General features: G+C 32.3%; 1 protein-coding gene across 1 annotated transcript in view; it reads left to right on the forward strand.

The window, feature by feature from the left end:
• LOC128243206 (uncharacterized) overlaps window positions 1-12958 on the forward strand; it is a 41129-nt gene extending 28171 nt beyond the window's left edge. The window contains exon 4 of the mRNA XM_052960809.1: window positions 12795-12958. Coding sequence (XP_052816769.1) covers window positions 12795-12809 — 15 coding nt within the window. The 3' untranslated portion in view covers window positions 12810-12958. The remainder of the gene's footprint in view (window positions 1-12794) is intronic.
• Window positions 12959-22595: the final 9637 nt, after the last annotated feature.

Here is a 22595-nt window from a genome sequence, read left to right on the forward strand (position 1 = left end):
ATGAAGATTTTGGTAATATTCCCAGAATAATTCATGTCCTACAGCAGCCCACGTGGAGCTTTTTCTTTTGGATTATTTTATTTCAATTCATCTTTTGATATGCCCAAAAATGTTTTGGTAATGTTACCAAATATTTCAAGATAATATATTTGTATTCAGGATGAATTTGAGAACGATAACGGAAAATGTTCGTAATTCATTTTGGGAATATTACCAAATATTTGTGACTATTCCTAGTTTAAGAATGATATTGAAAATCTCTCGGCATAATATGGATTATTTTGGGAATGTTCTCAAAAATGTTGAAAAGCCCCAGTTTTCAATACTATACTATGAACTATTTGGTCCTACAAAAACTATTTGTGGAGTTTTCAAAGGCTTTTTGTTGAATTAGTTTGTTTCAGTTCAATCTGGTAATATTCTCAAATAATTTTGGTAATGTTACCAAATATCACGATCAAATTGGTAATATTCCCAGAAAACCTGGACATTTTATTCAGAATCCTGGAAGAAAATGTTCATCATTTATTTTGGGAATATTACCAAATATTTATGACTTTTCATAGTTGAAGAATATTTTTAAAATCTCTGGGCATAATATCGATAGTTTTGGTAATGTTCCCAAAAATGTTAAAACGCCCACTACAACTTTAAATACTATACTATGAAATGTTTGGTAATATTCCCGAAAGGTTTTGGTAATGTTACCAGAAATTTCAAGATTAACTTTGGTAATAGTTCCCAGAAAACCTGGACGTTATTTCCAAGACGAATTTTTAGAATGTTAGCCGAAAATGTTCATAATTCAGAAAAATACCCCCTAGTTTTTATTAACTTTTAGAAAACCTCTCAACATACTATGGATACTTTTGGTAATATTACCAGAAATGTTAAAAATACACCATAACTCTTCAATACTATATTACTAAGTGTTTGAAAATATTTTCAAAATGTTTTGGTAATGTTGCTAAGTTTTCAAGATCAAATTGGTAATATTCCCAGAAAACCTGAACATTATGTTCAGAATCCTAGCAGAAAATGTTCATCACTTATTTTGGGAATATTACCAAATATTTGTGACTTTTCATAGTTGAAGAATATTTTAGAAAATCTCTCGGCATAGTATAGATTATTTTGGGAATGTTCCCACAAATGTTGAAACCCCCACCATAACTCTTCAATGCTATATTACAAAGTGTTTGGAAATATTTTCAAAATGTTTTGGTAATGATACCAAATTTTCAAGGTCAAATTGGTAATATTCCCAGAAAACTTGGACATTATATTCAGAATCCTAGCAGAAAATGTTCATCACTTATTTTGGGAATATTACCAAATATTTGTGACTTTTCATAGCTGAAAATATTTTAGAAAATCTCTCGGCATAGTATGGATTTTTTTGGGAATGTTCCCACAAAAGTTGAAACCCCCACCACAACTTTCAATACTATACTACAAAATGTTTGGAAATATTTTCAAAATGTTTTGGTAATGTTACCAAATTTTCAAGATCAAATTGGTAATATTCCCAGAAAACCTGGACATTAAATTCAGAATCCTAGCAGAAAATGTTTATCATTTTTTGGGGTGAATATTACCAAATATTTGTGACTTTTCATAGTTGAAGAATATTTAAGAAAATCTCTCGGCATAGTATCGATTATTTTGGGAATGTTCCAACAAATGTTGAAACCCCCACCACAACTTTCAATACTATACTACAAAGTGTTAGGAATTATTTTCAAAATGTTTTGGTAATGTTACCAAATTTTCAAGATCAAATTGGTAATATTCCCAGAAAACCTGGACATTAAATTCAGAATCCTAGCAGAAAATGTTCATTATTTTTTGGGGGAATATTACCAAATAATTGTGACTTTTCATAGTTGAAGAATATTTTAGAAAATCTCTCGGCGTGGTATCGATTATTTTGGGAATATTCCCACAAATGTTGAAACCCCCACCACAACTTTCAATACTATACTACAAAGTGTTTGGAAATATTTTCAAAATGTTTTGGTAATGTTACCAAAGTTTCAAGATCAAATTGGTAATATTCCCAGAAAACCTGGCATACTATGGATACTTTTGGGAATATTACCAGAAATGTTGAAAACCACACTATAACTCTTCAATACCATACTATGAAGTGTTTGGTAATATTCCCAAAAATATTTCTAATCCTACAGAAATGCTTTGAGAACATTACAAAGGGTTTCTGTTGAATAAAAATGTTACCATGCTGAAAAGGGAAAGATGCGTTTTCCCTTTTCATTTTGCGGTTTGTTAAAGGATTAATGGAAGAGCCTTTTTTTCCTCTTGTTTTTATTTACAAATTGTGCTATCTTATAATACAGATCATTATTTGTTTAATCTTGGTACAAATGGAGCATAAGGTCTGTCTTATGTTACAAATACCAAGAAGATAGATAGAATGAGTTAAATTTAAATGCAAATCATGGCTACTCGCCTAAATGTGAATGCTAATCAAATCAAAATGGTTAATAAATAATAATGTTCATTTGAAACAAGTGATAGTGTAAGTTTGGTTTGTGTATGCCATATATTCCCCAGAGGGGGGGGGGGGCAAATTCCCTCGGAATCCCAACCTTATTAAATTAGTAATGAAAAGTACATTACCTTGCTCAGTGCTATAATTATTTACTTATTACAATAAGTAAAATTTGTAAAAATTCAGTCTTGATGTAGTATATATTTATCTTATGCATTGACAATTGATGATAATTGCATAATATATTATTTTTTTTTTAATTGTATGTATACTAGAGCATTAAATAAACATAAGTTAACATGCATTGAGATTTCTGTATTTAGTCTTAAATAATAAATGTTGATATTGTGCTCAGTTTTGTTAAATCACTTTATCATATATCAAACTATACTGGAATTTAGACGAACATCCCCTGGAATTCAGACCAAAACCTCTTGGAATTAAGACCAAAATCACCTTTGAAGCCTCTCAGAAATACGGCATGCATGTATCTGTGTCCATCTTTCACCGTAAAGGTTGTGGGTTTGATCCCCATCAGGAATATATTTTTGTAGCCTCTCAAAATTAAGACTAGGAAACCGACTTGAGGTTGATTATATAAGCTTATGGTTTTCATCAACTCCAAACAAATAGAAAATAGCTATCAGCTAAAAATCCTATTCAACAGTTGTTTGAGAATGCTAAATCTTAACAGTACGCGGGGTATTATTCTTGTGACACACATAGCAATAACGCGCTAAATAGTGCACGTGGATGCAGGTAATTTGTACAAGTAGAAGTCAAGTATCATCTTGGTTTATTCACAACAGAAACAGTAGCGTTTTTTATTAAATCTCACCCAGCTTGTGGTAACATGGCACTTCGCAGGGACGGTTCCAGGAATTGATGTTAGAGGGGGCGTAACTTAGGGGCGCAACTTTTGACATGTGCCCCTCCCTCAGAACCGAAAGTGTATGACATGAGCTGTTTGTATGGGGATTTGGGGTTACTCCCTCATGAAAATTTTAAGAATTTGTAGTCGGAAATGGTGCATTATGAGTGTATTTTATAATCTTTGTTTCTCTGATATTGATGAAAACAGTAAACTTGGATTATTTTTGAGGGGGCGAACGCCGGGTGCTAAATCCGCTAATGCTTCGACCAAATTCCTTGAGCTACACCATTGCATTTACTTTAGCTATGACAACGACATGTTTTTATAATATTTTGTTTGGTTAAAATGTGATATCTTAATTGTCTGTTAATATTCCCACTGACATAACATTCATAACCTTTTTCAGCGGCCTACACAATGCACACCACACCAAATTCTTTGAGCTACGTCGTTGCATTTACTTTATTTTGCTATGGCAGCGACAGATTTTCATATTACTTTCTCCTGTTTCAGTGAAAGCTTCTACTTTTCTAAATTCCAACTATTGATATATCATCACCATATTCATACATTCTCACTCACCAGAGTTTTGATAATGATAAATCAAATGTGGAACGCATAGCATCATCACTCTGGTGAACGAGAATAATTGCATATAGCATGATGTACATGAAATAATGACAGCCTGATGGCGAGTCGTTCCTTCACTAATTTTTACTCATAAATACCATTAATTAAGCCTTTTCATACAATATATCTCCATCACCTCTCCGACTCCTTTATAATTTGTGTCAACATATAAAAATAATCATGTGTCTTAACAAAGAAAGAAGTGAACAAAAAGTTTATATCTTCGACTTCATATTGTAAAATATTGTGGCCGAAACTGATTTGTACGTAACATATATATCAAGGGCTTTTATATGATACTCGGGACTCAAGCAGAAGTATTCAAAGAGGTACACCCAAATTTATCCGATCCTGGCTACTTTTCAAAATGCAAGAAAAAACCGAGCATGAAACGCATCTGCACAATGTAAAGATCTTCATAAATGCTAATAATGGTAACCCTTGACAAAATTTTAGTTGCTTTTAACCTCGCAAATAATCGGTTAAATGCCAATATGTATGTAATCAAGCTTAACGACAGCGTTTTTGTGACATTAATGAAAGTTGGATTTTTATTTTGTTTGTGTTTTTTTCAATCGGATAAAAAGTTGTACTATCTGATAAAGAGTTAATGAAACAATGCGATGGTTAGACGTTATGTATAACAGCGATGAGGAATATAGATAAGTCGATAGTTGACAGGTAAGGAGATGTAAGAAGTGTCATTTTGCTGATTTTTTATGATAATTTTATGATTATTTTCTTTATTCCCATTTCCTACATGTTCCCATTACAAAATCTTACCAGTTCTTCACTTCTAATTCCCATTCACCAAATTTAATGATTGGAATTTTCCAATGTTCATAATTTTCCCACCTTGAATGTGGGAATCCTCCAATTGGAAAGATTCACTCATGGGAAGGATTCGCATACAAATGCCTTAAATGAATCTATTGGTTCTTCATTTTTAATGAATTTATTATTTTACATGTATTTTTTGTTTTTTCAATTTTATTTTCTCAAATATACATGTACATCATACATATATTCATAAAGTATACAAAAGTCGTGTTCCAAATTCAATCATGAAGAAAATATTGTGTTTTTTTCTGTTTTTTGGGTGTTAGTTAAGAAAGTAAGAAATGTTAGATAGAAGAAGGCAAGAAAGCAATGTGGATGAAATTTACATTCTTACATTGGTGTAAACTTGTGGTATTCAAGAATTAAGCTTGTTAAGTACTAGGATCCATCTACCAAGAAAAGCATGCAATTTATTTTTGGCCATAGCTATTATCTTTTCAGATTGCAGTCTCTTTGAAAAATATGGAACAAAAGCCTCGAAGATAGGCGTACTTCCTTCACACTTTGATTTAAAGATAAAGTATTTTGCAAGAAGTATAACGAAGTTAATTGCATATTCATAATTTCCATTTAAAGACTTAAAGTTACAGACAGTGACCTCACTGTAGTTTATTGTCGAAATATCAACCTCAAATATGCTTATAAGAAAGCGTGTTATTTTGTTCCAGAATATTTGGGTGGAATGGCATTCCCAAAACATATGTTTATTCGAATCTATATACATTGAGCAAAAATCACATAGACTGCAAGAACTAATATTGTATCGATAAAGTTTACTATTATCAGGCAGTATTCTAAGAAGAAATTTGTACTGAAATGCTCTTAATTTGGTATCAATGCAAAGTTTGAATGATTGGGTATAAATATTTTCCCAATTTAGATCATTTACGCTTAGTTCTGCCTCCCATATTCCTTCTTTCGCATTTTGCACTGGTTTTTGGTTTATAATAAGTTTCTGGTATACTAGCTTGCATATTTTAGTATTTTCAGTCACCTTATTTAAAAAAAAAACGTAGGTACATTATAATTCATTTCCTCTAATTTTACTTTTGATTTCCAATTTTGAAGAATACACTTCAAAAGCGTGTAATATTTCATGTAATCATGTTGGTTAATATCGTATAGTCTGTGTAGATCCTCAAAATTGTAAAACTGTTTTTGTTGAAAGTTATACAGATGCTCAATGTATAGTACACCTTTGCTGTACCAATTCTTATAGAAAAATGTGTCATCGTTTTGTTAACTAATGTAACTATTGTTCCAAATAATTTCTTTTGCTATAATGTTTACTTCTTTTCTAAATGTTACACTTGCCCATGATTTAATTATATCACGAAGAAATTTCGATTTTATTTCAAGCCTATCAATTTTATTCGGGTCTAGATTACATTTGAAAATAAAATCTTTTCCAAATCTAACCATCATATTTTCATATATTTTTACCCATTTTGAATCTTTTTAAAACAGCATTCGTTTAACCCAGCTTGATTTTATTGCACATTCGAATTTTAATATGTCTAGCATTTTTAAACCTCCATTTTCATAACTTTGTATAATCTGATTTCTTGAAACTTTATCAGGTTTATTGTCCCATAAATATTTAAACATTTTTTGTTTAATATCATTTAAAAATGTGTGTGAGGGTGATTCAAGTACTGTTAATGGGTACAATAACTTTGGAATTGCAAACGTTTTCAGAACTGTTATTTTTCCTAAAAGCGAAAGATTCCATTTTTTCCATTTTTCTAAACAGGCTTCGAATTCCAGCATTTTATCTTTGAAATTCAAATCATTTATGACTTTTGAATTGTTACTGAATATAATTCCTAGTGCCTGCGCTGTGTTCATGTTACATTCGAAATTGCTGTCGCAGAATCTTGTTTTGTTATCTTTCAGTGATCCTAGCCTTAAAATTGAGCACTTTGATTTGTTTAGAGTTAATCCTGATATACTTCCATAATTATCTAAAGTTTTAATAAGAGTGTCGAAGGATTTTTTTGATCCATCTAAAATGAAACTAGCATCGTCCGCAAATAGGGTTTGTTTTAGGTCAATATTGTTTACTTTTATACCTTTGATATTCTCATTTTTACTGATTTCAATAGACAATAGTTCGATGCAACAAATGAATAAATACTGGGAAAGAGGGCATCCTTGTCTCACACCTTTACGTATATTATTCGTAACACAACCTTTGCCATCTGAATAAAATAGTTGAACCCATTTTATTATATCATTGCCGAAATTGAACTTTTTAAGGCATTTTGTTAGGAAATTGTGATCGAGGCTATCAAAGGCTTTATTAAAATCAGAAAAGAATATCAAACCTTCATTATCATTTTCATTTGTAAAATCAATTACTTCTTGAAGAATTCTGACATTTTCCCCAATATATCTCCCCTTGATAAAACCTGTCTGATCACAACTTATAATCTTCTGTAAGAATGGTTTTACTCTATTGGCAATTGACTTTGAAGCTATTTTATAATCTATATTAAGAAGCGCAATTGGTCTCCAATTGTTTATTTCAGTTATATCTTTATCTTTTTTCGGAAGAAGGGTGATAATACTTTGTTTTTGCAATTCTGTCAAACTTCCAATTTCTAATGAATAATTTAAAGACTTAACTAAGTATTTTTTTATTTTGTTCCAGAAAGTTTTATAAAATTCCGCTGTCAGACCATCCGACCCGGGACTTTTGTTATTTTTCATTGCGTTTAAAGCGTTAAAACATTCATATTCAGTAAGATCTGCCTGCCTATGATCTTCATTTGAAAGACAGTTATTCTCATTTTGAAAGAAGGGGGTATTTTCTGGATATTCTATATAGTCATCCTTCTTATAAAGCGATTCATAAAATGATTTTGCATGAGCTAGAACTAGATTATTATCTGATACAAGATTGCCATTAATGTTTAGCTGGTTGAATGTTTTTTGTAGTGATCGTTTTTTCTTTAAATTTGCAAAATATTTAGTATTTTTTTCAAACCCTTCGATCCATTCGGCTTTTGATCTAATTAATATCCCTGTTATCTTTTCTTCGTTAAGTTTGTTTAATTTTTCTTTTTCTTTGTTTAATTTATCTAGATTTTCATTTGTTTGTGAACTATGAAGGTCGGTTTCTATATTTCGTATATTCTGCAATATTTTGTTTTCTTCTTTTAAATCATTATTTCTTTTAAAGACTGAATATTTTATAGAATCGTCCCTGATTCTTCCTTTAATAACCTCCCAGAGTGTATTAGGGTTCGAATTTCTGTTACATTCTACAATTTCAATAATTGATTGCCGAATTTTACTTATATAAATTTCATCTGTTAATAATGAATTGTTGATTTTGAAATAGCCTGGACCGCGGTTATCTTGAACTTCATTTAAGGCTAATGTTACAATTGAATGATCTGATTTAAAACCAGGTTTTATTTCGCAAGTTGAAGTGATGTTTGTTAGCTCTGATGATGACAAGAAATAGTCTAATCTACAGAATATTGGTGGCTTTGTATTTGAATGCCATGTAAACATTTTCTTGTAGGGGTTTAAGACACGCCAAATATCTTCTAAATCGTAAGCATTCATTATTTGTTTTAATTTATTTGAACATTTGATATGTGTGTTCTGACAACCATTTAGTTTATCATATTTAAAATCGAGAATTGTATTAAAATCACCACCTATTAGTACTGTTTTATCCGAATTTTCTTCCAGCAGTTTTTCTATATGATGCAAAAAATATGTATCGTCAGTATTTGGCGCATATATATTTATTATAACGATATCTAGGCTGCCTATCTTCAGTGATAACATTTGTAAACGACCTGTTATTATTTCTTTATAATCTATGTAACTATGGGACAAATTAGAATTTAAAAAAAATACCAACCCCTTTGCTATTTGTGCTATCTCCACTTAAGAAAAGTTCACCGTTCCACATTTCCCCCCATTTGTATTCATTGTCGGCATTGGAATAATGTATTTCTTGTAACAAGCATATTGAATATTTCTGAGATATTAACCAATTTAGGACATCATTACGTTTTGTTCTAGCTGCTAGCCCCTTAACATTAAATGTGCATATTTTTATAATCATTACAGTACCAAATAGTTCGTGTAAAAAACAAAACACATCCACATTGTGCTATAAAGAGTAGTGGGAAGTAGAGTGAAAGAGAGTAGTATGCATAACATATGATACGACATATAACATGTTTGAAGTGTGGATAAATGGATCTTGTTGAGGTAGTTGGTTTTGTAAGTTGTAGTCTAGGTTAAGAAAGATATACTAATAACTAAAAGCGAAAATGATTTTGGAATGACATTATTTTTTTTTTTTTTCAATAAGTTGACATATTCTTTCCAACATGAAGCAAGAAGGAAAAGATAACTGAAAACCCTAACATCGTGCTGATATCAAAAGATAAATACAACGTAGTAGAACGATGTATCCATTAACATTAACAATACTTTCAGTATATGAGAACTACTTATATTACAAATCCATCTAGAATTTACAAACGTGTATTATGACTAAGATACAATATAATAATACACTGAGTAAGCCTATATCACATGACAAACTAAATGATATGTTTGTAAAACAAATTAACATGAACCATGCACAAATGATTTTGTTTTGAAATTAAAAATAATTATTTTATAACTCTTTATCTAGACTGTTTTAAAAGTGCAGTTACACCATGCACAAATGATTTTGTATTGTCATTATAAATGTTATATTGTATAACTTTATCTGAAACTTTATCTTTTTATTTTAAACTGTTTTAAATGTGCAGTTCAACCCAGTGTAATAATGCGCTTATCTAATCCATATATACCCTTGCTTGACCGAAATTGCTATTTGAAAGCCTGAAAGTGTCAAGCATAAAAGGACATTGATAGTGTGTGTAAAAATGAAAAATACTTTTACAAATAATTTTTTATCATTCACTGTTATCCTTTTATAATAAAAGGAAAAACCATTGGAAGTAAAAGAAAAACAGTATATGTATATTTACTATAAGTATCAAGGGGTGGATTGCTCAAAGGCAGTAAATAAACATTGGTTTTTCAAAAGTAACAAAGAAAGAACACTATTTGTAATCCTAAAAAAAAAAACTTTCAGCCGATGATAATGCATGTACTTTTTCATTGACAGTAAACAAACACTCAGTAACAAAGACCAGGATTTTGTTCATCATTACAAATCCCTTAGCATTTAAAGTATCAAAGTGTCAATGTATAAAATACAATCACTATTGCTACAGTTTAAAACATACAAAGGGATTAAATATTTACTGTATCAGGTTATTTTGTTACTATACAGGTGAAGGTGTAATCTATACTTGTAATAAAAAGTTCCGCCGGTGAAGAAACAGACTGGGGTTAACATTGTTCTTATTTATGAAAAGGCCAAGGTAAATCGATCCAATGGTCATAGTCTTCATACTTGACAAGATGAACTTGGTCATTTGAGTTTTTGTAGAAAATCTTTCCTCTACTGAACCATGCTTCACTCACTTCGTCAATCATTTTCTTTTTAACACACATTAGCACGTGCAAGTTCAGCTGTGTCAAGTCATCGTTTACAAAGACCCCAGTGCCCCGAAGATTTCTACGGTTTCGCATAATACACATTTTATTGAGTCTTGAAACTAGTTTGACAATCACATCCCTTTTTTGTGACTTCTTGTTTGGCAGTCTATGTGCCATGTCTACATCACTTGCCTTGAGCTCAATAATGTCTTTATCCTGTAAATATTGTTGTACTTTTGTAAGTGTTTCTTCTGCTGTCTCCCTAGAATTTGTGTCTGGTAAACCTCTGATTATTATATTGTTTATTCTACTATATTGTTCACTTTCATTTTCAAATTTTCTGTGTTTCTCACGTTCGAAATCTAACTGATTATTCACTCTGAATGTTTCTTCTTTATTCTTTTCTAGCTGTTCTTCAAGCGCCGTAACTTTTTGTGCAAGCTTTTCACTACTTTCTTCCTTTTCAAACAATTTCCCTTCAAGAATCTCAATTCTGTTGGTAACAGACTTCAAAAGATCTTCCTTCATTTCAGTCATAAGATCCTTAATGCTGCTTCTTATTGTCCCATCACCCTTTAGTACAGCCTTTTCAATTTTGCTTTCTAATCGTTCTAATTTAGTGTTTATTTGCTTCCACTGTTTCATTATTTCTTTTATATCAGCCATGTCAGAATCCTCATTTATCTCAGCTTTTTTGGATTTCTTCTTTTTTTGTATTTTTCCTTCGTTGTTCCCTCTGCTTCAATTCCTTTTGTTCTACTTGTATGTAGTTCGCTCACGCTTGAGGTTTCACTGCGTTTGCGTTTTAAATCAAGGTCAACATCTGCATTTATTAATGTTTGTGTCGCCATATTTTTTTCTCACAATATACTTTTCAAAATTTTCAGCGCTCAGTTTTTTCAATGTTAAAGTTTCGCATTTTAAAAAAGTGACAAGTCATGATATATTTTATTTACCTATTTGATCATCCAATTCATTGATTTGCACTAAAATCCATTTTCACCACACTGCTGGATACTACATATTGTTACATTTTTATCAGAGCATATTTTGTTTACATCTTACCATAAGGTTACATACCACCATTCTACCATTTTACATGTATTTAGTGTAAAATATTCTTAATTAGACGGGCTATTTCAATTTTAAAAATTATGTTCCAAATTCTCCCACAATTAAATGTAACCAGTTGTCCAATTAGAAAAGCTTGAAAAGCCATTTTCCAATGGGAAGGCCAATTTCCAATGGGATTCCCATTGGCAAAGTTGACTTTAATTACAAAAAAACATATTTCTAAATCAAATATCAGGAATAAAAAAATGTCTTATTAGTATTACCAAACCTGTAAATATAATACACAAATAAAAATCATTGGGTGAAAACAAAGAAATTAAGTTTGCAAAAATTCCGGATTTGCAAACTTAGTCCGGATACTGTTTGAGATCAGGTAACCCACACACGGAATATTTAAACGGCACTTTATGTTTTTACAACGCATTTATATCTTAAGGATACTAATATATGATTAATATCAAAGTCGAAACCTTCCTAATGATTTTGTACGTCCTTAGGTTATGCAAACAATTGTATCAGGTTTCATGCTCAAAAAAATGATAGAAAGGCAAAAATGTTCAAAACACATATAATTTAACAAAAGAACGGTTGCCCCCATTTGTGAAAGGAATGTTTATTGTGATATGTGTAAGCGTTGTATGTACATAGTGGAATGCTACAATTAAAATAAAGGAAATAGGCTTAAGGCAAATGCCAACCAAAAATGCCCGTTTTGCAATTTATAGGGCGAGAGCGGGCAGCGGGAAACAAAACCCCTGGTGATTAAGTATATCGCCCTATGAACATTCCCCTAAGGTTTCATGACACTAGGTTATTTACCTTATTTGAGTTTTGCGCGATACAAGTTCGCATAATAATTACGAAATCACCCACACACGCAAGCACGGACCGACAAGTGCATATCTATACGTCCCTTCCCCAATTTATGTGCGGGCATAAAAAGAACATTACTAGTAATGATAATAACAGCGACATAAGATTAATAGTCTAGGGTCGGGGCTAAAATTTACACAAGGTAAGGGAACCGTAAACAAACATATATTAAATTTGCGCCTTAAGTTAAATGAAACTCCTCATAACATTGTACTTTGCATAATCATTATACACTCAAACTTTTGTTGTACACATTATATCGCTTTTGATACTTTGAAAATAAAATAATTTGACTTACTAGTACAATAAATTTTACAATAGTGTTTTATCACACATTGTAAAATCGTTATTGATTTAAAATGGTTTCAGGGAAAATTCGTATACATTCATTCGTATATTTTATTGTACTTCAATTATACTTAATCAGTACGATATATATCGTATATATCCTTTCTTCAACAGCGTGCCAATGAATAAATAACCACTACAATGTCAATGAGTTACAAAAGAGGAGAAGCATGTGTATGGCGAAGAGAGACAGCTACCAGCCACAGTTTCATTCACAATAAATATTGCTTCGTTAGTTTCTATCTGTCTGATTTAGAATAAAACAATGAAAAAACTTTCTTGACTATTTTTCAGAACCCTTTGAACTGTTCGACCGCAGATATGTTCGTTTGCAAATTAGATAAGGCTTGTGGATTTGGATGCCAGATGCACCATGTTACTTATTGCCTCATGGTCGCCTATGCAACAAATCGAACTATGGTTTTGGTTTCTAAAATATGGCGGTACTCAAAGGCTGGTTGGGGTATTGTCTTTCGTCCACTGAGCAAAACATGCCACGAAAACCATCCAGATGTTATCAAAAGTAATGTTAAGATAGCGTATTTAAACCTTTTGCTATTATTTTTATAACCAAACTATGTATTTCGGCCATTATATTTGTTTTATATATGATGAACGAAATACATGTCTGATTGCATCAGGATTGATTAACAGTATTGCTTACCTTCTGCCTGATAACGAAAAGTGCCTATATCATTGACAAATTCCGCTACAATGATAAATTATGTTGATATGTTACATTAGAACTTTGAAATAATAAGGTCGTCCATGTTGCAATGGAAATGTAGCCCGAATACATACCACGGAGATCCTGCTGTGGTCGCAATATTGTTTTTACATGATTTTGTGTTACTATTATATATCTCTATAAACTACAGCTTTATGCATTGCCTTTAATCGCCAAGGTGGTATAGGTATCTTTTTTTCATGGGAAGTCAAAGTTAAGAAAACAAGGTAAACAATATGTTTTTATGAAAAGACATTGGTCCTGCGAAAATTGGAGAAATTAAATTTTTATGAATGCTTCTCAAAATGGAGGCATGTAAACCAATTAAGATTCATCAGCAAATAAGATATTTCATAAATATTTTTTTTAAATTAACTCCATACTTGTTGTAATAACAAGTGCGATAAGGTTGCCTCAATTAGCAAATTTTGGAAACATGTTGATGAGATAGAGATGTGTATTATAACTAATTACCCTTGAAGTGCAGTATGTTTGATACACACTGCATTTGCTAAATATTAAACTAAATGAAATTCTCGAATGTTTTATTTATACCGTCTTTTGTGCAACACAACGAGGTTCTACAAAAACTATTATTTAAATTGTAAAATATATTATCGATGACGTAGCAACTTTACTTATTTTCTTACTTATTCAATTTGTTTAAAGATATTACTTCGCAACTACACACCATAGTTTTCACAAAAGAACGAACATTATCAAATATGTTCAAACGTTACATACCAACATATTGACTTATTTTAGGAATCCGTTCTCTTGAGAAACTTCACACGATGTACTTTAAATTTAGAGTGTCAAACATGACGAAATAAGTTATCCACGATATTTTAAACAGTTACTGACTTACATTCGGAAAAGGTGGTATTGATCATCTACACATCCTAGATTTCTATACTCAAAACATGATCAAATATGTAATCCACGATATATTGTAGTATATGACATGTTCAGTTCAAGTTAAATAGATGTATTTATATTCTATGACTATGTACTTTGTGGGTATACGTCAAATAAAAGTAAGTTTTGTTCTGTTCAATAAAAAGACGTAACTAACCGACATACTTATGCTCTTCAGGAAAGGGTGGTTTTGAGAAATAACTTGCCATCTATTTTTATAGAAGAGTGGCAAAATAGTCAAATATGTTTCCACTACGGTAAATAAAACATATTACATAGCTTACCGAATTACTTACTTTAGGAATGGGTCATCTTACGCGACTACAAATCGTAGATCTCAATACGGGAAACGATCTTCCGCTTGCGGTGCCAGACATTTTGCTAAAATGCAATCAACATTTCCACGGACATCCCGGACCGTGGTGGGTGGGGCAATTTGTGAGATACATTTTTCGACCAAATCACACTCTTGAGGAAAGTTTGAAAAACAAGGAGAAACGTTTTACATTCGATCATCCCATAGTAGGGTATGTTTTGTTGTAATTAAGCACGTGTTCAGAGTGCAATTGTAATATTTGAAAATGGTATTAACTGTTCTTGCTCATATATGTTTTCATTCTCCATCCCTTCTGTAGTATTGTGTAATAAGACGTTTTTAATGAAGTTGATCGCGAAACGACCTCGCATATTTGGTTAATTGAAACGGTTAACAATCATTGCAGTACTTAGATTCAATTTCATGTCAGCGAGAACAAAATGAATAAAAAACAGTGTTATTTTGTCTTAAGTTTGTTTTATCAGAATTCAGGTGCGAAGAACAGATAAACTTGATGGGGAAGCTTCGTTTCATTCTTTACATGAGTACATGATCCATGTAAAGAGGTGGTTTGACGTTGCAGAAACAAAGACACCAATTGTACAACGAAAGGTTTACCTTGCCACGGATGACCCTTCATTGTTTACAGAAGCAGAACACACGTAAAGAGGATACGTTATTTTATAATGATCTTGTAAACAAATAACCTAAACGACGAAAACATAACTATAAATGTCATCAAAGGCGACAAATCAAAATATTTGTCATAGAATATGAAATAAACGCAAGCTACAATATATAAAAAAAAATGTTATAGTAGAATTGTTCAAACTTTACACATTTCTCCGTTTAAGCATTTAGAGCAATTCTGCTTTAAAAGAGTAATCATGCATATATTTGGTAATGTAATTCAGTTTGATGATATGGTTTCAATCATTTTTGAAATTGTGAATTTTAGGTATCCCACGTACAGCTTCATAGGTGATGTGAATATTTCTATAAGAGCCCAACTTAGCAGCCGATACACTTTAGAATCGTTGAAAGGTGTAATAACGGACGTACATTTCCTTTCTATGTGTGATTACATCGTGTGTACACTATCATCCGGGGTATAGTAAACATATTCCAGCATAGCGGACATAATTTTCGTATTTGATAAGTAGTTTAGTGTGGGCTTGATTTTTCTTTCACACCTTTGTATGAATAAACGACGTATCAATTTTAATCAGTGTAACGAACTGTTTTATTTTAAGGTATGTCGTCTTGCGTACGAGATAATGCAAACAAGGCATGCAGATGCATCCTCAAGAGTTAAGTTCCTTGACGACATATACTACTTTATTGGTGGAGCCCCAGAGAAATGGATATCAATATACAACCATGAAGCGCGAAATGAAGATGAATTCAGTTTCAAGGTTTGTTATGGCAGATATAAAGTGTAACTATAAAAACACAATGCACACATTCACTTAAAAATAATAGTATTTATGTATTTCTTTGAATTGTACAGAGGATGATCTTATCATTTTATTGATGTATATGTTTTTGTAGTATCATGATCATATTAAGTATATTAATGTTTATTTCATAATAGTGTGTAAAACATTTTATGTCAGTAAACAAGTGTTTCAAGGTCTAATTGACTATCTTTAGCGAAACGAACTCCTTTTCATCAATAAGATTGGATGTTTCAAACTATTGACAAACCTTTATTTGATACTTTAAAGCATTTGCCGTATCCGATCTAGCAACATCATTTTGGAATTGTATAAAACTTGTGTTCTCAATTTCCATATTTAGGCTGTCGACACTATCCACAACTACGGGAATCATTGGGACGGATTCTCAAAAGGAAAACATTTGCGGTCAGGCAACGAAGGTCTTTTCCCATCTTACAAAGTCAAAAATTTCTTTTGACTTTTCAATAAATCTGATACGAAATGATTGTTTGCCGGACACAGCCATAATAGAGAGAAAATGACTACAGTGGCAAAAATATGGCTTACACAGGTAATGATGCATACCGTAATGGTTGCTTAAAGTACAAGCAGGTCTTAATGTGCGCCCTACCCCAAAACTTATCAACAAGAACAACAACAAAATCAATGCACGAAATACATCAATAAGCATCATATTTCTTTCGGGTCAAGCTAACATCCAACATCACGTTTTTAGCCTTTGTCCTGTTCCCGTTGAAGGGTTCGCACGTTCTATGTGTGTACTTTACTCATCCAAATAAATAAATCAGAACATAATTTAGCGATGTGTCTCAAATACTTATTCAGGAATGTAATGTTCCCTTAAAAATATCAGTAAACATAATCGACGCTGTATGATAAAGCAAGACTTATACATAGTGTAGACAGATTTATGTGGATTAATGTGTCAAGCGAAAGCATTTCATAAACATTAGCAAAGAAGTCAATGTTTAAAGTGGTTTCAGAGCGTTGTGTACAGTGTCAAGACCCTGTTTGAACAACTGTCTAAGCTTCTTGTTTCATAAACATCACTGAAGTAGGAGCAATGTGTACAAAGTGTATAGAGTGTATTCATTGCCTGATTCACATGCTAATAAACCTGTTTTGAATGTCTCTGTAATAGTTATGAAAATGAGGTGAATGGCATTTCATGCACTTATATATATGTTATATAAGAAAAAAAGTTTATTCTTATGTATGTGTAGATCTGTATTATGCTTTATCTGCGCCGCTGCTAGCTGAGCCTTATTGCTAGCTGGTATTTTAGTTACAATGAGTAAAGAAAACAACTAATATTTAAAAAATAAAACTTTCCTTATGCATTCTACGAACACGAAAAGGCATCACCTGCAAACGGGTGAATCGGGGGAACAGTGACAACCCATGGTTAATGGTACGAACGACTCGAACAAAGAAAACTAGGTTTAATTTTATTTGGGCAACAACTGATTGCAGGAATATATTGATGCCACCGTACAAACAATCTTATATACACAGCAATCTTGTTGTAACAGGTATCTTGATAGGCAAGTGGGTACTGAAATTCATTGTATATTATTTTGCTTTAGTGGGATAGGTTCGGGAAACATTGGTACTAAGTATAAATACTTATATTATGAAATAATTGCACGCTCAGTAGGGCCCGCAAACAAATTGCGCATGACAGATAGTTTTCGATACAAATATATTACCTTAACACCTTATCGCAGCAACGAAACACTCTTTTATGACAAGTTATGTAACTCTGAATGATACAATTGTCAATTGCATTGACTTTTGCAAACGTATTCAATTTCAGCAAACGCATTGCCATAATTCATCATAACATAAAAGATTTCGGACAATACTGAATGAAGTTTTCGAAGTTTTCGAAGCATCACTACATTAAAAAATAAACTTGATTCGAGTATATGAACCATTATTTGGGTACCCATAGGTACCAAACTGCATCCCTTTAAATATATTGTCTTAAACATTAGGCATAATCAAGATGGATACATATCATAGCAATATATGTAAAATATATGCACAACTCTTGTGAATATTTTAACCTTATTTCTTGCCTTCGAATTAGGTGTTTTAGCAAAGAAATGAAAGTTAATCATGACCGTGAATGCGTTTTGAAGAGAAATGAGATGGTAATGTCTGCTTGTTGTCATTTTGAAATTCATAACTGTTTGACCTGCCTTTCCCAAAGTGCCTCACTTGGCATACACATTTGTTTAAGATTAATTAAGGAGGGTAAAGTACAAAATGGAAATCGGCAGAGAGCAACATGTAATATGTACCTACTTGAAGAAACATAAGTTGGTAAACCAAATGTCGCAAGAGTACCTCCCTTGATATGAATTATGTGGTGAACGTTGTGAAGTTTACGATTTTTGTGCTTAATTTAACCTGTATTGGAGTTGCTTGCTTAGAGCAGATGGCAATTGGAAGCTCAAAACAGTCAAACACCTTTTCTTGTTCAACTATTCCCTGATATGTATTATACTTGTATGTTGATAAGCTTCTGTCTTTGGTTAAAATCCACAAATGGCTAGTTTATAGTAAATAAGCAAGTTGTATATGATTCAACACCGAAGGTCTAAGTCAAATATTAGGCCCTCTGCACATCATGTGATGGTTTAAGTTTAAAACGGTAAATAATTTCACATGGTATGGTCATTTAATCAATGAACAAGAATAATGACTGCTGGTTCATTTTACATGACATTCAAATAAAAGCTTTTTGTTATGTTCCGGATGTATTTTACGATACATGGTGTTTAATCAATTTTTCAGTTGGATGTGAATGTATTAAACCAGAATTCATTAGTATACAACTGTTTATTTTTTTAAAAAGTCCGTTATACACTAATTGGTATACTTTGGATAGGAGAACCTTCAAAAAATCTCGAAGACGTAAAACCTGCATTCTAAGTTAATTTGAAGTTGTTCGTTAAGAGTAATAAATTAAATACATCTCTTTCAATGCATTTGGAGTGCAATTAATTTCAAGTGACACTACGATGTATTCAAGGATCTCGGAGGACCAGAAAAAAACTAACTACACTCCATCTTTAATAAATTCTAAAAACTGGAAGCAGTACCCAATTGTGACAGGTTAAGGTAGTAGAAGTAGTAGTTTTATTTGTGCACTATGTCAAAAACAGTACATTTTATATCAATATAAAATATATCACATATTGTATTTGCATGACATTTAGAGTCCTAATAAGTTATATCACAAAAAGTTTAACATGAAATACATTATACTACATATACTAAACCAAGTATTACTTCTGGTGTTAATGATAAAGCTATCTAATTTATTACCATATAAAGTTTTACCAAATAAAGTTTAACATAATAAATGACATTGCACAGGATAACCCGTAAAGCTTTGCATAAGTACAAAAGCTTATTTCCAACGGGGTCCAACGAGGTAATAATCAATATACACTCACTGGTCACAAACGACTAAATGCTTTTCTAATTAGTATTGCATTAAGGTGAACGGATCATGAAACGTGCGTTAAATATGGATTGTTTTGTTTATTACCGTGTGGTCGTTTATGCTTCATAAGTAAATGCTGGGAGTAATTCGACGGCGATATCAATGGTTAAACCCCTCACCTACCCCTAACAGTGCGTCTGCAAACTAAGTGATTGACAGGTGATTATTCTGAAATTGTGTTTACTGTGGTTGTGTTATCCCTGAACCAAATGATTATCAGGTGATTAATCTAAAATTGTGTTTACTGTGGTTGTGTTGTCTCAGAAACAAGTGATTGACAGGTGATTAATCTGAAATTGTGTTTATTGTGGTTGTGTTGTCTCGGAACATCATTGATCGTTTGTGAAGTGTCACTGATATATTTGTAATAAAACAATATATCAAAATTATGTTATTATTTTGCTGGTTGGTCACGTCCTTGAAGTTTTGTTTTTATTTTGTGCGGTTTTTTCATTTGAAACAAACATGTTTGTATGATTCTACTTTGCTTTTGCGTGTTCTTGTTTATGAAGCGACGGATAAGCATTGGAACTTTGGGGACCCATACAAATGCAACATTACAGACTGCAGTGAATTTTGACTAATTAAATCAAATAAATGCAACCCCGATACTGTGGTTCGGACTTTTTTAGTCTACTTTACTATTTAGACCGTCTAGCTAGCGATTTCTTCTAATTTTAAACATAATAAATAGTTACATGTATACATATGAAAATAAATCGTTTCTATCTACATTATGAGAGCGCGAAAATCCTTTATTGCGTCATATATTTCTAGTGGACTATAAATGTCCGTATGTTAACATCGAAAGCGCAAATTTACGATTTGCACTGCAATATCATTTTAAAACGTGACTGTCAATTGTTTTGAATTATTCATATAACTATATTTGGCCAACATTGGTATAAAAACGTCAAAACGGTTTGAATAAATAAAAAAGACAAGCATATATTTAAAATTAAAGAATCACGACTGAGAAGAGAAGGAACTTTTGAAGCTTATTCTATGTCTCGTTTTAAGTCCCTCAAGGATGCGTTGTTATTTTGCAAGTCACTGAAATGATTAACCATGTTGACGTGAATATATTAGACATTCATCATATAGCATTAATGTCATATTAAAATCAAGTTGGCTAAACATATCTTCTTTGTCAACATTCCAGTCATAAATTAAATGGAGATCATTTGCTGATTAGAATGATAATCTACAACTCAAATGCTGATGAAAATACAGTTCTTTGCACAACAAAGAAAAAAAAATGTCTCAACATGGCCACTGGTTTGGACGGTTTTTGTAACGTGCACGAGAGCTGTCCGGAAAGTCCCTGCACATGGATAAATATGAGAACAATATTGGAGTGGTCATCTTAAAAAGTCTCCCATAAATATTTAAAATCTACACTTAAATAAAAATACAATTATGAATTAACATCAGTTGTTATTTTTCTTTGCCATAAGCACTCCACCCTACCCCCTACGGCGCACTTTTTTTGCAAAAACCAATGTTAAAGGAACTGTTATATTTTCACTACTTTCGCGGGAAATTCCATTATTTCAACATGACGTCAAACAATACATATTTCTCGACGTCATATATATTTTTTGACGTAATCGGGTTGTAAGTGCATGTTTGAACGGAAGCGTAGCGTCGTAACGTTGTCTGGGAACGCCGGAATGACTCCTACTGGAAGTGTTTTTGCAGTGGAAATACAGGCAGTACTTGTAACCGTCGCTTTGTATCTAAGTGGCACGACCAATTGTGACGCGGCGAGACGAACGTTGCCGATGTGCCAAGAATCGGACGGCCGAGATCTACAGATGACGCCACCGAACAGCTGGTCGCCACCCTTATTAACGACGACCGTCGGAGAACAGTGCGCGAAATAAGTGTCATACTTTGTTGGGTTTGCTCTGTGGTTCACATTGTCTTACTTCTGAACGTCAAATAAACAAAGTGTGTGCAAGGTGGGCGCCACGTTTGCTAAAACCTCAAGAAAGAAATAAAGAGTATATTTATCGGGTGAATTTCTGCGCTAGTTTCAGTGTGAAGGGGGGCAGTTTCTTTCGTGGATTGTTACAACAAATAAAACGTAAGTACATTTATATGAGCCTATATCAAAAGTAAATTCAATGGTTTGGAAGAGGTCGTCGTCCCGCCGCCGAAAAAAAAACCGGATGTCCAAGTCAGCAAAGAAGTTTATATTCATCTTATTCATAGCCGGGATGCTCCCCCAGCACGCCGTTCCTGCTGACTCACAGTTAATGCGGCTTAATATCAAAAGTTATTAAACTTATTCATGTTTTACCAAAAGCACTTTTGTTTACTTCATTCAGACACAAGTAAAACAAAAATAATCATAATTGGAGGGTTAGTTTAAGGTACATTAATTGTTCCGCGCATTGTTACGAACATGAGTTTCCTCGTACATTTAAAAAGAAAAATAGGGTAGCCCCGAGATTGATATGTGATCTTATCACTTAACAATGAAGGTTACGATTATTTAGCCATGTTTTTATTCCGATAAAATCCTGACAGGCTTAGTTTGCGGATGATTATTATTTATAATAGTTGCAAGGAATATTTGACAGTCGGATATGTGTTTATAGCGGTTTTTCTAAGTAAGTGTTTTAACGGACGAATTTGCTATTGTTTAACGTCACCTCATGTACCTGTTTTTATGTAAGTCCCATAAGCTTATGTTGTATTAAGGGTGTGTTGAAACAAGTGTTTACTCTTCAGTATTATTGAAAAATACGTATCAATAGAATTTATTATTTAGTCATTGAGAGACAAATGAGCAAGAATGAGAAATATAATTTCTGACACGAATTTAGTGTTATGTTGGTAATCTTCTGGGAAATGCAAAAGTCATTTTATCATATCAGATATCTAAATCACATTTGTTATTCTTTAGAGCCATGGCAACCGTAACAACTGTTTATGTTGTATTTGCAAAAACATGTTATTTTATTCATGT

The sequence above is a fragment of the Mya arenaria genome, chromosome 8 (assembly GCF_026914265.1).
Source record: "Mya arenaria isolate MELC-2E11 chromosome 8, ASM2691426v1".
In the NCBI taxonomy this organism is placed as follows: Eukaryota; Metazoa; Mollusca; class Bivalvia; order Myida; family Myidae; genus Mya; species Mya arenaria.